This window comes from Protomyctophum parallelum (assembly GCF_964188405.1).
Source record: "Protomyctophum parallelum genome assembly, chromosome: 13".
NCBI lineage: Eukaryota > Metazoa > Chordata > Actinopteri > Myctophiformes > Myctophidae > Protomyctophum > Protomyctophum parallelum.
In genome coordinates this window covers 40,071,893-40,088,886 of record NC_139708.1, presented here as the reverse complement: position 1 = coordinate 40,088,886, position 16,994 = coordinate 40,071,893, and the positions used below count along the sequence as shown (strand labels likewise).

Below are 16,994 nucleotides of genomic sequence, written 5' to 3'. Positions count from 1 at the left end.
CAAAGAGGAAACTTAATTAAAGTTTTAGTGGGTGAGGGGGTGTAAAGTTACCCTGTTAAAACGTATTTTTTCAAATGAGATTTGCATATTTTACCCCTGTTGTCATGGTAACGAGAAAACTATTGGGTTTTTTATTCTTGAAATCTATTTAACTGGATTCCTTGACCCTAAAAATGTATACTTTGGCACCAATATTATTATTATAGCTCTAACAGAAGCAAAGATACGGGCTATACTGTATTGCTGTAAATGGTGGCGGCCATTTTGAAAAAGGTGTATAATGTATAATAATTATGTATCGATGGTGATGATAAGGACGAGATGCCTGGAACACAACAAAGGAGCGTCAGCATCAACACACAGATTACATAAGCACCTGTTGTTACGAGATATGAGTTAGTGTTACCCAGCGTCTCTGTGGACCCTGTTCACATGGATATCACGTTAGTATGCCACTGCCCTGTGTGTATGCGCGCGTACATGTGCGCACGTGTGTGTGTGTGTGTGCCTACATGTGTGTGTGTGTGTGTGTGTGTGTGTGTGTGTGTGTGTGTGTGTGTGTGTGTGTGTGTGTGCTCGCTCACGTGTGTGTGTGTGTGTGTGTGTGTGTGTGTGTGTGTGTGTGTGCGCGCGCGCGTGTGCATGTATTATAAAACTCTTCGTCTTCGGCCAACCTTGTCCCAAACCAGTCCGTGATCGTTTGAAGGTAAGAAAACCTGTCGCATATAAAAGAGATTATATTTGATTTAGAGCCATATATATTTCCGTCAGTGCTTTAAACTCCTTATAGTTGCTTTTTATATGCCGTTTAAAGAACATTTTAAAATAGTTCAACTATAGCCGATCTGCAATCGACACGTTGTGAGCTTGTAGTTCGGCTATTTTAACTATTCAAAAATGTTTTTAAAAATGGTAAAAATAAAAAAGGGGGGTTTGACACTGACAAAAATAAGTCTTTTTAGTCGTTATTCTGTTTATTTTTAACCCATTCAGTATGGGATCCCCTTTTGGTGTTTTAAGCATTAGCTATTGAAAATTTGCTATTGAAAAATAGCTAAGCTAGAAGAAGCTTGTAGATCTGCTATTTTTGAAAATTCATGAAAATGTGGTGCAAATCATTGAATATATATTCTTTCAGAGCAAACGAATATTTGCTTCTGGGGGGGGGGGGGGGGGGGGGGCTTGGAAAAACATATTTTCAGATGACAGATGGGGGTCAGCGACCATTTTCATATATGTCTGGTGGTCCTTGACATGAAAATGTTTGAGAACGTCTGATATAGAAACATGAGGTTTTTCATAAATCTGTCAGGATTCAGAAGTATTTGTATATAGAATCGTCCTCAGGTCTTAAGAGGGATAACGTGTAAGCATTACTAATATATGTATAACATTATTTATGAATTCAATGTAGGCTACTTTTATCCCATAATATGTACGGTAGAGCATGTTAATATATAACTCATACAACTGGGGTGGTTGTGTTTGGTCTCGCTGCCATCCGTATCAGGTCAGGTCTCACCTCGACCAGGGGCTTCCCAAAGTTGGGACACTGCCGGTGGGGTATTCAGAAATATTTTACACACTGAAATACAATGTAAAAAAGTGATGAACACATTTTAACCATGATTGTTACAAAACCCCTGCATAGCCATTTAAGGGCTTAATACTTTAATAATGGGCACTGAATGTGTGCACACGTTTATGTGCGTAAAAAGGTCCATTTGGTTCCATTTGTACACTCTCAGAGTTACAGGCCCATAAGGGTCCATTTGCTTCCATTTGTACACTCTCAGAGTTACAGGCCCGTAAGGGTCCATTTGGTTCCATTTATACACTCTCAGAGTTACAGACCCACAAGTGTCCATTTGGTTCCATTTGTACACTCTCAGAGTTACAGACCCACAAGGGTCCATTTGGTTCCATTTGTACACTCTCACAGTTACAGACCCGTAAGGGTCCATTTGCTTCCATTTGTATACTCTCAGAATTACAGGCCCATAAGGGTCCATTTGGTTCCATGTACACATAGTACATGCATAACATTCGCAAGACATGGCCAAAGCATTTCCGGGGGTCCCCAGCCAGAAACGTTGAGAACCTCTGGAGTAGACAGGACCCCTGGGGGTCCCCGGACCTGTCCTAGACAGCATGAAAAGATTGAGAAGCACATTCATAATGAAATGGTGTGTTCTACGACAAAGAGAAGATATATTATTTCATTGTATTAGTATGTATGTCCACTCAGAGAGAAGACATGTTATTTCATTGTATTAGTATGTATGTCCACTCAGAGAGAAGATATGTTATTTAATTGTATTAGTAGGCTATGTGTCCACTCAGAGAGAAGACATGTTATTTCATTGTATTAGTATGTATGTCCACTCAGAGAGAAGATATGTTATTTCATTGTATTAGTATGTCCACTCAGAGAGAAGATATGTTATTTCATTGTATTAGTATGTATGTCCACTCAGAGAGAAGATGGCCGCCGCCGCCAGCCTGGTCATCTGGACTGTTGTGTGTCTCTGTAGTGGGCGGAGCTACACCGTGGAGGGACTTCCATTAATGGGTATGTACGTTTGTGTGTGTGTGTGTGTGTGTGTGTGTGTGTGTGTGTGTGTGTGTGTGTGTGTGTGTGTGTGTGTGTGTGTGTGTGTGTGTGTGTGTGTGTGTGTGTGTGTGTGTGTGTGCGCGCATGGGTAAGGACACAACACAGCGAGGACGCAGGGGTCCGCTGTGAGCCGGGTAAGGACACAACACAGCGAGGACGCAGGGGTCCGCTGTGAGCCGGGTAAGGACACAACACAGCGAGGACGCAGGGGTCCGCTGTGAGCCCGGGTAAGGACACAACACAGTGAGGACGCAGGGGTCCGCTGTGAGCCCGGGTAAGGACACAACACAGCGAGGACGCAGGGGTCTGCTGTGAGCCCGGGTAAGGACACAACACAGCGAGGACGCAGGGGTCCGCTGTGAGCCTGGGTAAGGACACAACACAGCGAGGACGCAGGCGTCCGCTGTGAGCCGGGCAAGGACACAACACAGCGAGGACGCAGGGGTCTGCTGTGAGCCGGGTGAGGCCTCACTATCACCTAAGACACACACAAGACACACTTGTGTCCTGTGTGTTCTGTGTGTCATGGCCGCCTCAATGCATTTCCAATGGGACTCACGTGGTTTGAAGACACAACCTTGCACAACCATGCAACAAGGTTGAAACAAGGTTGTGACTCCCATTGGAAGTGCATTGAGGCGGCCATGACACACAGAACACACAGGACACAAGTGTGTCTTAGGTGTGAGTGAGGCCTGTGTGTGTGTGTGTGTGTGTGTGTGTGTGTGTGTGTGTGTGTGTGTGTGTGTGTGTGTGTGTGTGTGTGTGTGTGCGTGCGTGTGCGTGCGCGCGCTAGCATGTGTGCGTGTGCATGTGCGTGCGCGCCGCGCAGCGCAGCGCTGCGCGCGCGCGCGCGTGTGTGTGTGTGTGTGTGTGTGTGTGTGTGTAACACCATGCGCGTCCAGCTTTTCTGGAACCATTAAATCAATGCGCCCAGCGATTCGCTGCTTCAGAGCCCATTTCAAGGTTGCACGGTGCCATCTTGGAAGTAGCTAGAAGTAGCTAGAACTAGCTAGATGTAGCCAAAACATCCCTGTGGGGATCGACAACCACGGGAGATGATTACTTCTATCGCGACTAGCGACGGGACTGTGATGGGCCGTCACAAACATAATCTTTGGTTATACAGTAATTGGAATCATTGAGTCCCATCCTGAGTTATTCACATTTTAAGATTTTTCATCCCATCCATTAAAATGGAGGGGGACCACTTTGGATGACGTCCCAACCGGAAATGACATCGGAATGACATCGTCAATAAACGCTCCTAGCCTGTGGTTATGAAATGATTAATGTTCCGTCTTTTGATTATTTTCCGCCCCGGGCGCTGAGCGTATCTATTTGATAGGACAGAGACCTCCGTTTTGGCAGTTAAGAGTGTTAACTGTGTTTTCCGTTCAGGCGATCATGTTCCTGAAACCAACAGGTTGGATCCAACAGAAGTTTGGGTGTTTAAGCACGCTACCTTGATGGTGGGTCGTTCCGGAGAGGTCCGAGGCTTCGTGGAGACCGTCCTGTTCGACATGGTGGTCTCCAACACCGCCAGCGGGTTCGTCAGGGACGAGGACTACGATCTCAGGATGGACTATATGGTTGTTCCGAATGTCATTCTTGAATACGGATACAACAAGGACACAGGTATACGATACACAGCCTGGCAGCAGAACAAGGAGTCAGTCAAAGAAAGCAGTAACAGTAATGTAGAAATGTAGATGTAAATGTAAATTTAGATTTAAATGTAAAAAGTTACAAGTAAACCACAAGTCTAATTGAGTGAAAGTAACCCCATCGTTCAAAGTATACTTACAGTAGGGCAGATTCACACCATGGTCCCGGATGCTGCGTATCGTTCCCGGGAGCGGATCGCCCAACCGTTCCCGGGACATATTGAAGACTCGGTGGTCCCAGGTGGATTCACACAGTCCTGGGTGTGCACTCGGGACCACTTGGCATAATGTTGTGATTAGTGTAAACGCTGCGTATACCGTTCCCCAGAGCGGTGCGTTGTGACCTTGTACACCTGCTATTTTTGGTAATTCCCAACCAAAATTGTAAAGTAATGAGCGTCGGTCACAGACATGCACAGAACAAGTTCAGTCAGGAAACTCGGTGCAGTTGCTGGCTGCATTGGGCATTGGGCCGCCTCAAGTCCACGCCCACATCCACTCATCCAATCACACACTCATTCCATTCTCAGAACGCTCTATTTAATCTGGAAGTTTGCACTATACTCATTCCTGCTTGCCTTGATGCTGCTGCTGTCTTTCTCAAACACTGCTGCTCACCCTCCCTGCACCACCCCAGCCACCACCTGTTTGGATGGTTTGGATCTGCTGGGATTCGAAGTCCCTATATGGTCGGGACTGATCATGCGCCTTATCAGAGTACGTCATAAAAGCAGATCCAATTCATCGCCAAAACCATAATGGTAAATGGTGCATTTATATAACGCCTTTATCCAAGGCTCTTTACATAGATTGTGCATTACATTCACCCATTCACACACACATTCATACACTGATGGCAGCGGAAACCATGCAAGGCACCAACCAGCACATCAGGAGAAATTAGGCGTTCAGTGTCTTGCTCAAGGACACTTCGACACTAACTCTGGGGGAGCCCACAGGGTTCGAACTGGGAACCTTGCGGTTATCATCCGGCCACTCTACCCCTGAACCACCGCCGCCCCATAATAAAATATTATTATATAATATTAATATATTTTTATATTCAATAGAAATGTATTTTATCCATTCATGATTTGTCCTGACTGAACATTATTTTAACCTTGTTGTGGTCCTCTGTGTGTAGTACACAGCTCTCTACGTTGCAGCGTTCTCAGGCCTCTACGTGGTCACGTATTTTAACGGTCCTCTATGTGTACACAGGCCTCTACACTGCTCCGTTCTCAGGCATGTACCTGGTCACGGTGACAGCCCAGCTGTGCGTGGAGGCTGACAGCGCTGAATGGTACCTGCTGGTGGACGGCCAGGCGGAGAAGACCTGCGCCCTGTTACGTCCTGTAGGTTCACACTCATTCGAGTAGCCCCTTCCTCATCTATAGGATTCAGCCCAGCTCCTTATCCAGACAATCAGTCATATCAAGACTTGACTTCTGTAACTCTCTCCTTGCTGGCCTACCGGCATGCACACTTAAGCCCCTCTTCTCGGCTCTCTCCAACATTGGCTCCCAGTTACTGCCCTTTGTATAGTTTCAAAGTAAACATTAAGTAGTAGAGGAGGCTGAATAAACAGGCAAAAAGGCCACGCCAATCTAAACCTATAGGCTGGGTGCTGGATCAAAATAAAGGCACAATGAAGAAATGAAAAATTCCGCACACCAATTGATGCTCCCAAAATATCTTTACTGGTAGGTAACGTTTCGGGCCGTTTGCTTGTTGTAAATCGCTCTGAATTTTAAGAGCCTCTGCTAGAGGTAACGTGTCATTAGTCCGACCCGTTAACTAACCCTATCCCAATCCCTGACCGCACGTTGTAGCCACGGGGTGATTGTTAATCGGCAACATGGTCGGACTAATGGGATGTCGGACTAATGCCCCCTGCCCCCTGCCAAAATTAATATTGTGAATTGTAAAGTGTGAATATTGTGAATTGTACCCTGCAGTGGTTGCTGACGCCGAGCTGCAGCCTCTACTACCGGCTGGCTGAGGGACAGACGCTCTCGGTCAGGATGAGATCAGGCTGCGTGTGGGGCCTCACCATGTCCGGGACCGCCTGGGAGAGCTAGGAGCCTCTGTGTGGGGCCTCACCATGGTGTGTGTGTGTGTGTGTGTGTGTGTGTGTGTGTGTGTGTGTGTGTGTGTGTGTGTGTGTGTGTGTGTGTGTGTGTGTGTGTGTGTGTGTGTGTGTGTGTGTGTGTGTGTGTGTGTGTGTGTGTGTGTGTGAGGGTATATAAAATGTTATTTGAACCAAATCTGTAGAGGATGTACAGTATGTTAATTATACAGTAATACATTTTCACTCAATTCAATAATAATCTCTCTGGCATGTTTTGTGTTTTTGAGATATTATGTACAAACATAATTATGTTCATGGACACATGCATTGTATGTTAATAAAAATATATAATGGTGTTGGTGTATATTTTCTGCATTTTGTGTCAATAAAAACATAATAATATTCATGTGCATTGTATCTATTTTATGTCAATAAAAACCTCACAACTGTCATGTTGGTCTCCCCATGCTCTTCTACTGAGACATTAGAATAATGATGTGCTCTAGGTGGGACACCTCCTGGTGGGTAAGTGGTACTACTACTGTGGTACGGCTTCGGTGCTACTGAAAATTTCTGACGAGCCAAAATCAATTTAAGCGGTAAAATAGTATGAATCGTATGAACCCTTAGAATCCCTGGTGAAAGGGTTTATACCAGATAATCTGCATGATGTACTGTTATAATGTTAAATACAACTGTACTCTCATACATCAGACACACCAGATAATCTACATGTTGGACTATAATAAATAGAACTGTAGGCTACTCTCAACAGACACACCAAATAATCTACATGTTGGACTATTATAAATACAACTGTATTCTCTCATCAGACACACCAGATAATCTACATGTTGGACTATGCATGGCAGGGGTGTCGTCTTCCTTTTTTTTCTTCTTTTTTTTTAAGTATTTTATTAAATTTCCACAAAGTTACAAGTCATCACATTACATGTATCAACGTTTGGAGATCCATACAGAAAATATGCTGCTTGTCATCATATAAATACATCACATCAAATACATACATCATAATGATGAATTGAACAATGTGGACCCTGTTGTAAACAAGTGTAATGCTTAATTGGGTCGTCCACTCACAGTTAACAGTCTTTGTATTGAGTTTGTGCTTAAAATGTACTGTAAATTCTACAAACTGTTAATACATATTTCAATAAATCAATCAATACATAATACATACATCAAAAAGCACAGACACCTAGGCGCCAGAGAGCGCGAGCGAACAGCACCATGCTTTGGTGCCATGTGTGTCTATCCGCTGGCATGCAACAAGACCCCCAGAGCCACACACTCAGTAGCCTATGAACATTTAAAAGTATAAAACATGTAGACGCAACCGGGAGTCACATCAGGATATTACTATTTGTCTGGGCTGTTCTAGAATTACTAAGGTGGGCCAGTTTAGGTGCGTGTGCAGTCTCTTCAGGTCCATTGTTTTTTTCCTTTTAAGTTCGGTTTTAATATGTTTAAAAACAGTGTTTGCGTCAATTACCACGTTGTCCATTAACATTTTGCACCGAGTCTTCCAAATCTTAAAAATTGTCACGCTAATACAAACCCAAAATATATCATAGTTTTATTTTCCGCAGTTAAAAATACCGTACAAAATGTCTCTGTGGCATGGCACCCTCAGGCCTATATCGTGCATCTTGCTCCAGATTGCTTTTGACCTATTGCAGTCGATGAGCAAGTGTCATATGGTCTCTAGCTCTTCACAGTCTGGCATGGGGCATTCCGTTGTGGTCACAAAGCAACTCCATTTAACCACTGCTCTAGTTGGAAGTCTACCGTGGGCAGTTAGCCACATAACGTCCTGCATGTTTCCAGTGACGAGGCCGCTGTTAAAATTATTTACTAGGTTTTTACTTTCTTCAAAGGAGCAGTGTTTAAAACGTACCATACCTCCATATATCTTATTACTTATTAAATTATATATTATTTTATTTGATTGGGTTCCCCAGTTAATATTTAAATTGCTATGTTTTGTGGTGAAATCCCCATATGCCAATTTATAGTATGGCAGTGACAGTCTGCGTCTGCCCCTCTGTTTTCTCCATGTTTTGAGGTCTCCTACCCAAGCTGCTCCACACAGAATGCCCCTAGCCACATTTTTACAGAATGCAATCATTATTTTGCTGCCGACGTCCATTGCGCCAAGGCCTCCCTCTTTGACACTTTTAAACATAAAAATCCTTTTGGTAACCTCCCGGTTGTTTCCCCAAATCAAACGTACACACATCCTATTAATTCTTGTTATGCACTTCCCAGGTGGCGGAAAAAAGGTGGCCAGGAACAATAACTTTGATAAAATAAATGTTTTTACAATCCCTATTCTCGATTTATAAGCTGCTGGCCTATCTATCCTGATGTTGTCATCCAAATAATGTATTAGTTAATAGTCATGGATGCTTGCAAACATACTCATCCCTAATGAATATTAACAATTTGTGAATCCACTTTTGCTATTGCCTTGTGGCCAGTGGTTTTGTTTCAATGTTTTGTTCAAAATGTAATAGTAGGCTATAACAGAGGGAAACAACGGTAACCTAGTAACCCATCCACCTTTATCTCATTGTGTAAATTGCCTAGTTACAAAAAGTCATGAAATGTAGAAAATATGACCCAGAGCAAATTTCACAAATGCATTTTGTAACACTGAAATGTATACATGATTACAGGTTCAATTTCAATTATTACAATATTTGTGTGTGTGTGTATATATATATATATATATAGGGTCCACAAGCATACAATCAATACAAGGCAATTAACAGAAAAAGGAAAACAAAACGAAACACAAAACAAACAGTTACAAAACACAAAACAGGGTATTGAACTAGACAAGCAGAATAGCAACAAGATGGAAAAGTTGTTCCGTCAGCATTAAGATACATTTAATTTGGTTTTCAGCATTGGAGAACTTTTGGTGAAGAGAAACATTAAGTTAATCTTATTGATTGTAAATTAATTGTTTGCATGAGCGTATAGTAATAAAGTAAAAAACTACAATGAACAATCCTATTGAAACCTTATGTCCCATGGGGAACAAGAGGAGTAAGTGAGTGAGTAATATTAAGTAATGAATATAGAGATATATACATGGGCATGTACATGAGGTCGTAAAATAGGAAGACACTGCGTTTTTGAACATATTAAAGGATGAGATGGTTCGAATACGTGTTGGTAAATTGTTCCAATCAGAGGGGGCTTTAAATATGAATGCTTTCCTACCCAATGCATTGGAGACTGTTGGAACAGAAAAATAGGGTTGGGCGGAGTGCCTCAACTGCAAATTGGTAGTGGATGGTACTAGAAACTGTTTAAGATATTGTGGATAGTTGAAGTGTATACATATAAAAATAAATTGGGTCCAATGAAGCTGTCTTCTTACAGTGAGAGAGGGGAATTCAAGATTATCATACATAGTGCAATGGTGAGTTGTAAAAGGACAACGTAGGATAAATCTGCAGAGTTTGTTGTAAACTATATTGAGACTGTTAGGTAAGATAAGTTGTAGAACTAGTCTTTTTCTGACAGAGAATGAGAAGCAGTTTCTAGATCGATAGAGTACACCAATGCTGAAATTATCTTTTCTTATAATGTGGTCAATGTGACATTTAAATTATGCATACATTGCATTTGCATACATATTGTTACATTATTATATGATGTGCTATAGATAGATAGAGCAGCTGCGTGTGTGTGAGTGTGTGTGTACTCAACTCAACTCAACTCACACAACTCACGAACAATGGTACAGATTGAAAAATAGAAAAGACAGAACAGTACATGCAAACATGGCAACAATATGGAGGAACAGGAATACAAAATAAGAATAAATAAATAGAGCTATAGACAGTATACTAATTTACATAATCAAGCATTGTGTTGTGGGGGCGGAGTTAGTAACGCCCACGCAGCTCGCTCTGTCTGTCCTCCCTTACGTCCTCCGATCACACATAAAAAGGCAAGGCTCTCAGCGCTGAAATCACTCACATTTCTAACTGCAACTACAGCTGTACTCAAAATGTCAGGTCGAGGAAAAGGAGGAAAGGGACTTGGAAAAGGAGGCGCTAAGCGTCATCGCAAGGTGCTTCGTGATAACATCCAGGGAATCACCAAGCCCGCTATCCGCCGTCTGGCTCGCCGTGGCGGAGTGAAGCGTATCTCCGGTCTGATCTACGAGGAGACCCGCGGTGTCCTCAAGGTTTTCCTGGAGAACGTGATCCGTGACGCCGTCACTTACACCGAGCACGCCAAGAGAAAGACCGTGACCGCCATGGATGTTGTCTATGCTCTGAAGAGACAGGGACGCACTCTGTACGGATTCGGAGGTTAATGATGCTGACTTGATCTACCAACAACCCAAAGGCTCTTTTAAGAGCCGCCCACATGCACTTTACAGAGTTTATTCAGATTATTATCTTTTAAATACATGGTATACAGCAACTATTTATTGAATTATTAGTCTAATTTGTCTATCTATATGTGGCAGTTAACGTCTGTTTGTAAAGGAATTGCCCCATCAGGTCTATTACTACTAGTACCACTTTTCAACCTATCTTCATATAATAGGTTCTCACTAGCTCTGGTCCATAGCTCTAATGCAGGGATGTCAAACTCAAATACACAGTGGGCCAAAATAAAGAAATTGGTACAAGCCGAGGGCCGGACTCAACACACGGGCCATTTTTGGGGAGAGGGGTAGCTGAAAGTTGACCACAAGTGATATACTTTCACTGCGGATCAATAGTGGAGAGAAGACGCATGCTTGCGCTTGCGGGCCCTCGATATGTGACAATGCACTCGCAGTGCATTGTAGGACTTGTAGTATTATGGTGGTCCGTGCAATATACCAGAGGGCCAGTTCTAATACTAATTAAATATCATCCCGCGGGCCAAAGATAATTCATTCACGGGCCTGATTTGGCCCCCGGGCCTTGAGTTTGACATATATGTCTAATGCGTTTCATTTAGAGCTATGTTACTCTCAACTTCCGCCGCTCGCATGAATGCAGACCAGGGGCCTGATTCTTCAACGCGCTTCCGCTTATATATTGACGTGACGCTAGCGGAAAGGCATTTACGTGGATTTCCCACATTAATTTGGAATTCATGAAAATGGCCGTGAACTTGACGCTGTCTTTGGTTGGTCGGAAATTCCGCTAAATCCTCCGGGACCTCTTTAGGTGGCGGAGAAATTTGCGGAAGCATGCATACACTTGCGTATAGATTTATTCAGAAGGCTTTAGTCTTCATGCTGAATCAATAAATTGTTCCCAAGTCCCCAACATATTGGTCATAAAAAAATGATAGCCTATATATATATATATATATATATAAAAGCCGAGTGCACTTGTATGCCTTTAATGCATGCATTAGGATATTTCTATCATGCGCGATTGGGGCTGCTCACTTGACAGCTTTCTACTCGCAGTGCAACGCGTTGTGAGCTTGTAGATCGGCTCTCGCGGACTCGCTGCATGTTAAAAAACAAACTCACAATTATAATAAGAACATAGGCCTGGTTAGTGTTGTATAGTTAGTGAGTCAGTTCTCTGACTGTCGGTGTGTGTGTGTGCGTGTGTGTGTGTGTGTGTGTGTGTGTGTGTGTGTGTGTGGGGGGGGGGGGGGGGGCAGACAGCAGCGTGCTGCCGATCCGATTCACATTGGAAAAAAATAGAAGACCACATTAGCCTAATGAATGGCATCAGCGTGTTTGAAAGTCGGCCAGTCATATCATAGTTTTAAGCCAGCTCACCTCCACTCGCACTTGTTCACAAACATGACGGGCAGACTTTATAATAATGTATATTATTGATATTGATCACATGCATGGATGCCACACACAGAATAGTTTAACTCACTGGATAAACTCACTGGATTATAATTTCTTCAGACAAGAGGATCCCAGGCCTACGAGGTAGGCCTATAATTATTCACTTATGAATGTATAGGCTACTGTTCTTTATCGCGCAAACCAGTGTCGAGGGCCCATGCCCCCCTCCCTCTCTCTCTCCTCTCTCTCTCTCTCTCTCTCTCTCTCTCTCTCTCTTTTGCATTGACATATATCCGATATTTTAAATATCGGATATGTTTTACCTCTGCAAAGGTGTGAGTGAGCACCCGCCTTGGTCCAGAACTTAATTAAATAAATTATAATTATATTGCTTCAGCGGAGCACGCACCGTTGTACATAGTTTGTACATATATAGTAGCCTACAGTGGTAATATACAATGGTGCAAAAACGACATAACATAAAAGCCCTAACTGTCCTGCTCCTACATGTGTAGAATTATTAAATTAATAGAGTGCGGGCTATATTCATAGCAGTGACCGCGGCTGTAATTTCTTTCCAGCAATCATTTTTATTGTAATTTGTGAAGCCGCTATATAGTCTGCGGCTGCAAAGCCTTTTTTCTTTTTTTGACAGACGGATCTCAGACAAACTGCTGTCTGCTGAGTCATGCTTGAAGCCTTTTATGGTACGATATGGGGCGTGGATCTATGCAGATGAGGTTGTCGGTTGCTTTTCCGATCACTTTGCACCCGCTGCATTCAGTATGACATACACCTGCGATACGCCTGCGAACCTGTGGTACACACCACTCTCTGAATAACACGTCATCTCAACGTAGCTTGATCGGACGGATAAATACGATATCTGTTTCCGCCACCGTTACACTCTGGCGCATTTCGTTTTTGAAGAATCAGGACCTTTACCTCCACCTCTCTGTCTAGCCACCAAAAGTACAGGTAAAAATCTCTATCTATCTCTCTCTCTCTCTGTTTAATAGTAGGCCTACAGGTAAAAAATCTCCCTCTCTGTTTAAAAGCACAGGTAAAAATCTCTCTCTCTGCCTCTGTTGCGAGGCTTTGGGGGTGACCGTTCTTCGCGGTTTGGGGCGAGTTGGTCATTGATTATAGGTTCAAGTTGAACAAGCAGCCCCTGTAAAGGACCGCTGTCCCTTTCCATTTTACAAATAACCACTTCTCCCCATTTTGAGTACAATCTCAAACACTGCTTTTAACAATTTTGATACGCAAATACCGGTAAATTGAATTTTGTACCCTTTTTTTTATAAGTAAAACTATTGTTAAGCTTGTACCATACTTTTGTATCCTGTGTATCTATTTATTTAGATTGGAAAACATTTAGGAAGAAAGAAATCACACCTGTGTGAACTGAGAGGCCACTTATCATACATAACATTCGGTGCTCAATCTAATCATCGCAAATGACATTCCGGCCAATCACATTTTGCGTCCTCACCTTCGTTTGTCTAAAAGCTGGGCATCTACAAGCTGACAATGCAACACATTGAAGCGAATTGGGCTATTTAGGCAGTTTTTGTACAGGGAAATCAGAGCAGAACAAGCAGCCTACAGAGATAAGATTGGTTAACATGTTATCAACGCCAATCGCAGCCAGTAGGCTCCAGACTACATGCAGTAGGTCCGGTCGGCCTGATAAGATCGGCATAATAAGTAACCTACTGGGAATTATCTGTTGATGTTCAGAGCCAACTCAGTTCAACTTCCCACATATCAAGATATGAAGTGCTTAATAATACACACAGACCTCTGACTGAGTGTAATAGTTGGAGCCACAAACTGTTTTGAATAAACAGACTAGGAATGGGAAGGGCACACACACACACACACACACACACACACACACACGCACACAGAATCAGAATCAGAAGACTTTATTGCCATTACATGTAAACATGTTAGGAATTTGGTTCGGTGAACAGCAGAGTGCAGTTATGACATTTAAGTGCAAAACAGGACAAGATAGTGCAAAAACAACATTGTGCAAAATGATAGTGAAATGAAATAAAATTTTTAAAAAATACGTATAATGAATAGTTTCTAGGACAGTCAGCTTAAGTCAGTCAGTCGATTCCACTCAGGGGGAGGGTATAACGGGGTCAGGTGGTGAGGAGGCTGGGGTGTGGGGGGTGGACCAGCAGAATTGAGGAGCCGGATTGTCATGGGGAAAAAACTGTTTGAGTGTCGGGCCGTTTTAGTCTTTAGGGAACGCAGCCTCCTGCCTGAGGGGAGCGGGGTAAAAAGACTGTGGCCTGGGTGTGCGGGGTCAGCCATGATCTTCCTGGCCCTCCTCAGAGCCCTGCTCTTAAACAGGGCCTCAAGGTGAGGCAAAGGGCAGCCAATCACCCTCTCTGCTGATCGTATGACCCGCTGCAGCTTAGCCTTGTCCTTGGCCGCTGCAGCAGGGAACCAAACAGTGATGGCGGACTCTATGATGGCAGTGTAGAAATTAACCAACAAGGTCCTTGGGAGGTGGAATTTCCTCAGCTGTCTCAGAAAAAACAATCTCTTCTGGGCCTTTTTTGTGAGGGTGTCGACACACACGCTCACACTCATGCACGTACGCACACACTCACACAAGCCTGTGTGAGCCTGCCACTGCCAGCTCTCTATTTTGGGTTTATAACTTAAGCACAGAAGAGCAGAATTATTATCAATCAATAACAATTAATTAACTCATTATGATATAATATTATATCATAATGAGTTTTATTTTAATATTGCCACTGTCTTAATGAACATCTAGATAGATCAGGGGGAAATGTGGAAAAACATAATAGCCTAATACCCAAAATATCTGTACATTCTTAATTTACTCTAAATGTATATTAACCCCTCGTTCATGTTGCACGAGCGGGAAAACAGTATGCAGGAACAAAGACAAGACACGACCCTCTTTGTGGCAGGATCAGATCAGCCAATCATATAGTGCGAGTCGCACACTTCATTTGCATAGGCGTGCTATAAATACTGGTGCAACGCCGACCACAGATCACTTCTTCTCTTTTCACTGAGAAAGAAACATGCCTGAAGTAGCAAAGCCAGCGCCCAAGAAGGGCTCCAAGAAGGGAGCCGTCACTAAGACCGCCACGAAGGGCGGCAAGAAGCGCAGAAAGGGCAGGAAGGAGAGCTACGCCATCTACATATACAAGGTCCTCAAGCAGGTCCACCCCGACACCGGTGTCTCTTCCAAGGCCATGGGCATCATGAACTCCTTCGTCAACGACATCTTTGAGCGCATCGCCGGTGAAGCCTCCAAACTGGCTAACTACAATAAGCGCCGCACCATCTCATCCAGGGAGATTCAGACCGCCGTCCGCCTGCTGCTCCCCGGTGAGCTGGCCAAGCACGCCGTGTCTGAAGGCACCAAGGCTGTGACCAAGTACACCAGCTCCAAGTAAACTGTTCTGTCTGCTCTAAACACAACGGTCCTTTTAAGGACCACCCATCTTTTCCAAGAAAGGGTTTATCCAAATACTATAAGCAAATGGCCATTTCAGAGCCTGTAGGTTAAACGCAAATGGCCTTTACAGACTGTCTGCTAATCCAGGTAGTCCAGGTCAGTCATCTGACGCTGATCTGAAGAACCATCTACTATGTTACTTGTTAATGAAGTACTGTGCATTAATTGATAAGCAACAAAATTATTGCTGTAAATGGTGTTCAACATTATGAACTTTAAAAAGCTTGTCATAACTTAGATTTCATCTTCCCTCCACTACACTAGCAATCATGTAAGAAAATACATGGCAAATTGATCTGCGTTAAATACAGTATTATGCACTGAATCGTATGTAGTTACTTTGAAGTAAAACTGAGACGGTATTAAATTAGCATTATGTAAATGTGTAATAAATCAATGCAATGACTAAGCAACTAGACTAGTGTGAGAGCAGGTCTAGTTTGCAATCCCAAAGCCTGTGATTAGATAAGGTTTGAAAACTAGGCTTATATAATGTATTCATATTGCTCAAGTCAATAGATCACGAAGGTATTGCAAATAGAAGTGACTCTTTATATAGAAATAGTGGGTGGCTCTTAAAAGAGCCTTTTTGGAGTTTGTAACTTGAAGGAGAATTATTTCTTAGCGGCTTTCTCGGTCTTCTTGGGCAGCAGAACAGCCTGGATGTTGGGCAGCACACCGCCCTGAGCGATGGTCACTCCACCCAGCAGTTTGTTGAGCTCCTCGTCGTTGCGGACGGCCAGCTGGAGGTGACGGGGGATGATACGACTCTTCTTGTTGTCGCGGGCAGCGTTTCCAGCCAATTCCAGGATCTCAGCGGTCAGATACTCGAGGACAGCCGCCAGATATACCGGGGCGCCGGCACCGACTCTCTGGGCATAGTTGCCTTTACGCAGCAGCCTGTGAACACGACCCACGGGGAACTGAAGCCCGGCACGGGATGAGCGGGTCTTCGCCTTCTGCCTGACCTTTCCTCCAGTCTTTCCTCGGCCACTCATTTTGATGTAGATTTAGTTTTGGAGTTGAATTTCGGAGAAGAGGCGCGCGAGATCTTTTATACCTTCAACAACACAGACTGTCACAGAGAATACTACTTTCTGTATGTGCGGGTGTGTGCCCCACCAATCATAGAAACGGACGAGAGCGCGGGCTGAGTGTGTATGAGCTTCCAACCAATCTAGTAGTGGCATGAAGTGCGCCTCCCAAAGAAGGAGGTTCCTGACCAGAGACGGCGTCTCAGAGCCAATGTGATAAAAAAGAAGCAGTTTGCGCCCTTTTACAAGACAATGGCTGACCTTCCAGACCGAGAGGTAAATGAGAGA

The 16,994-nt window shown here is 43.6% G+C and overlaps 3 protein-coding genes across 3 annotated transcripts; 2 read left to right on the top strand and 1 right to left on the bottom strand.

The window, feature by feature from the left end:
• Positions 1-10,400: 10,400 nt before the first annotated feature.
• On the top strand, positions 10,401-10,712 carry LOC310869986 (histone H4; the record flags this gene model as incomplete). The annotated part of the gene is made up of 1 exon (XM_083780986.1): positions 10,401-10,712. One exon carries the CDS (start codon positions 10,401-10,403, stop codon positions 10,710-10,712), a length of 312 nt encoding a protein of 103 aa, XP_083637112.1.
• Positions 10,713-15,232: 4,520 nt separating this feature from the next.
• Positions 15,233-15,610, top strand: LOC310869978 (histone H2B 1/2-like; the record flags this gene model as incomplete). The annotated part of the gene is made up of 1 exon (XM_083780974.1): positions 15,233-15,610. The coding sequence occupies one exon, from the start codon at positions 15,233-15,235 to the stop codon at positions 15,608-15,610; it is 378 nt and encodes a 125-aa protein (XP_083637100.1).
• A 676-nt stretch (positions 15,611-16,286) lies between these two features.
• Positions 16,287-16,670, bottom strand: LOC310869971 (histone H2A-like; the record flags this gene model as incomplete). The annotated part of the gene is made up of 1 exon (XM_083780967.1): positions 16,287-16,670. The coding sequence occupies one exon, from the start codon at positions 16,668-16,670 to the stop codon at positions 16,287-16,289; it is 384 nt and encodes a 127-aa protein (XP_083637093.1).
• Positions 16,671-16,994: the final 324 nt, after the last annotated feature.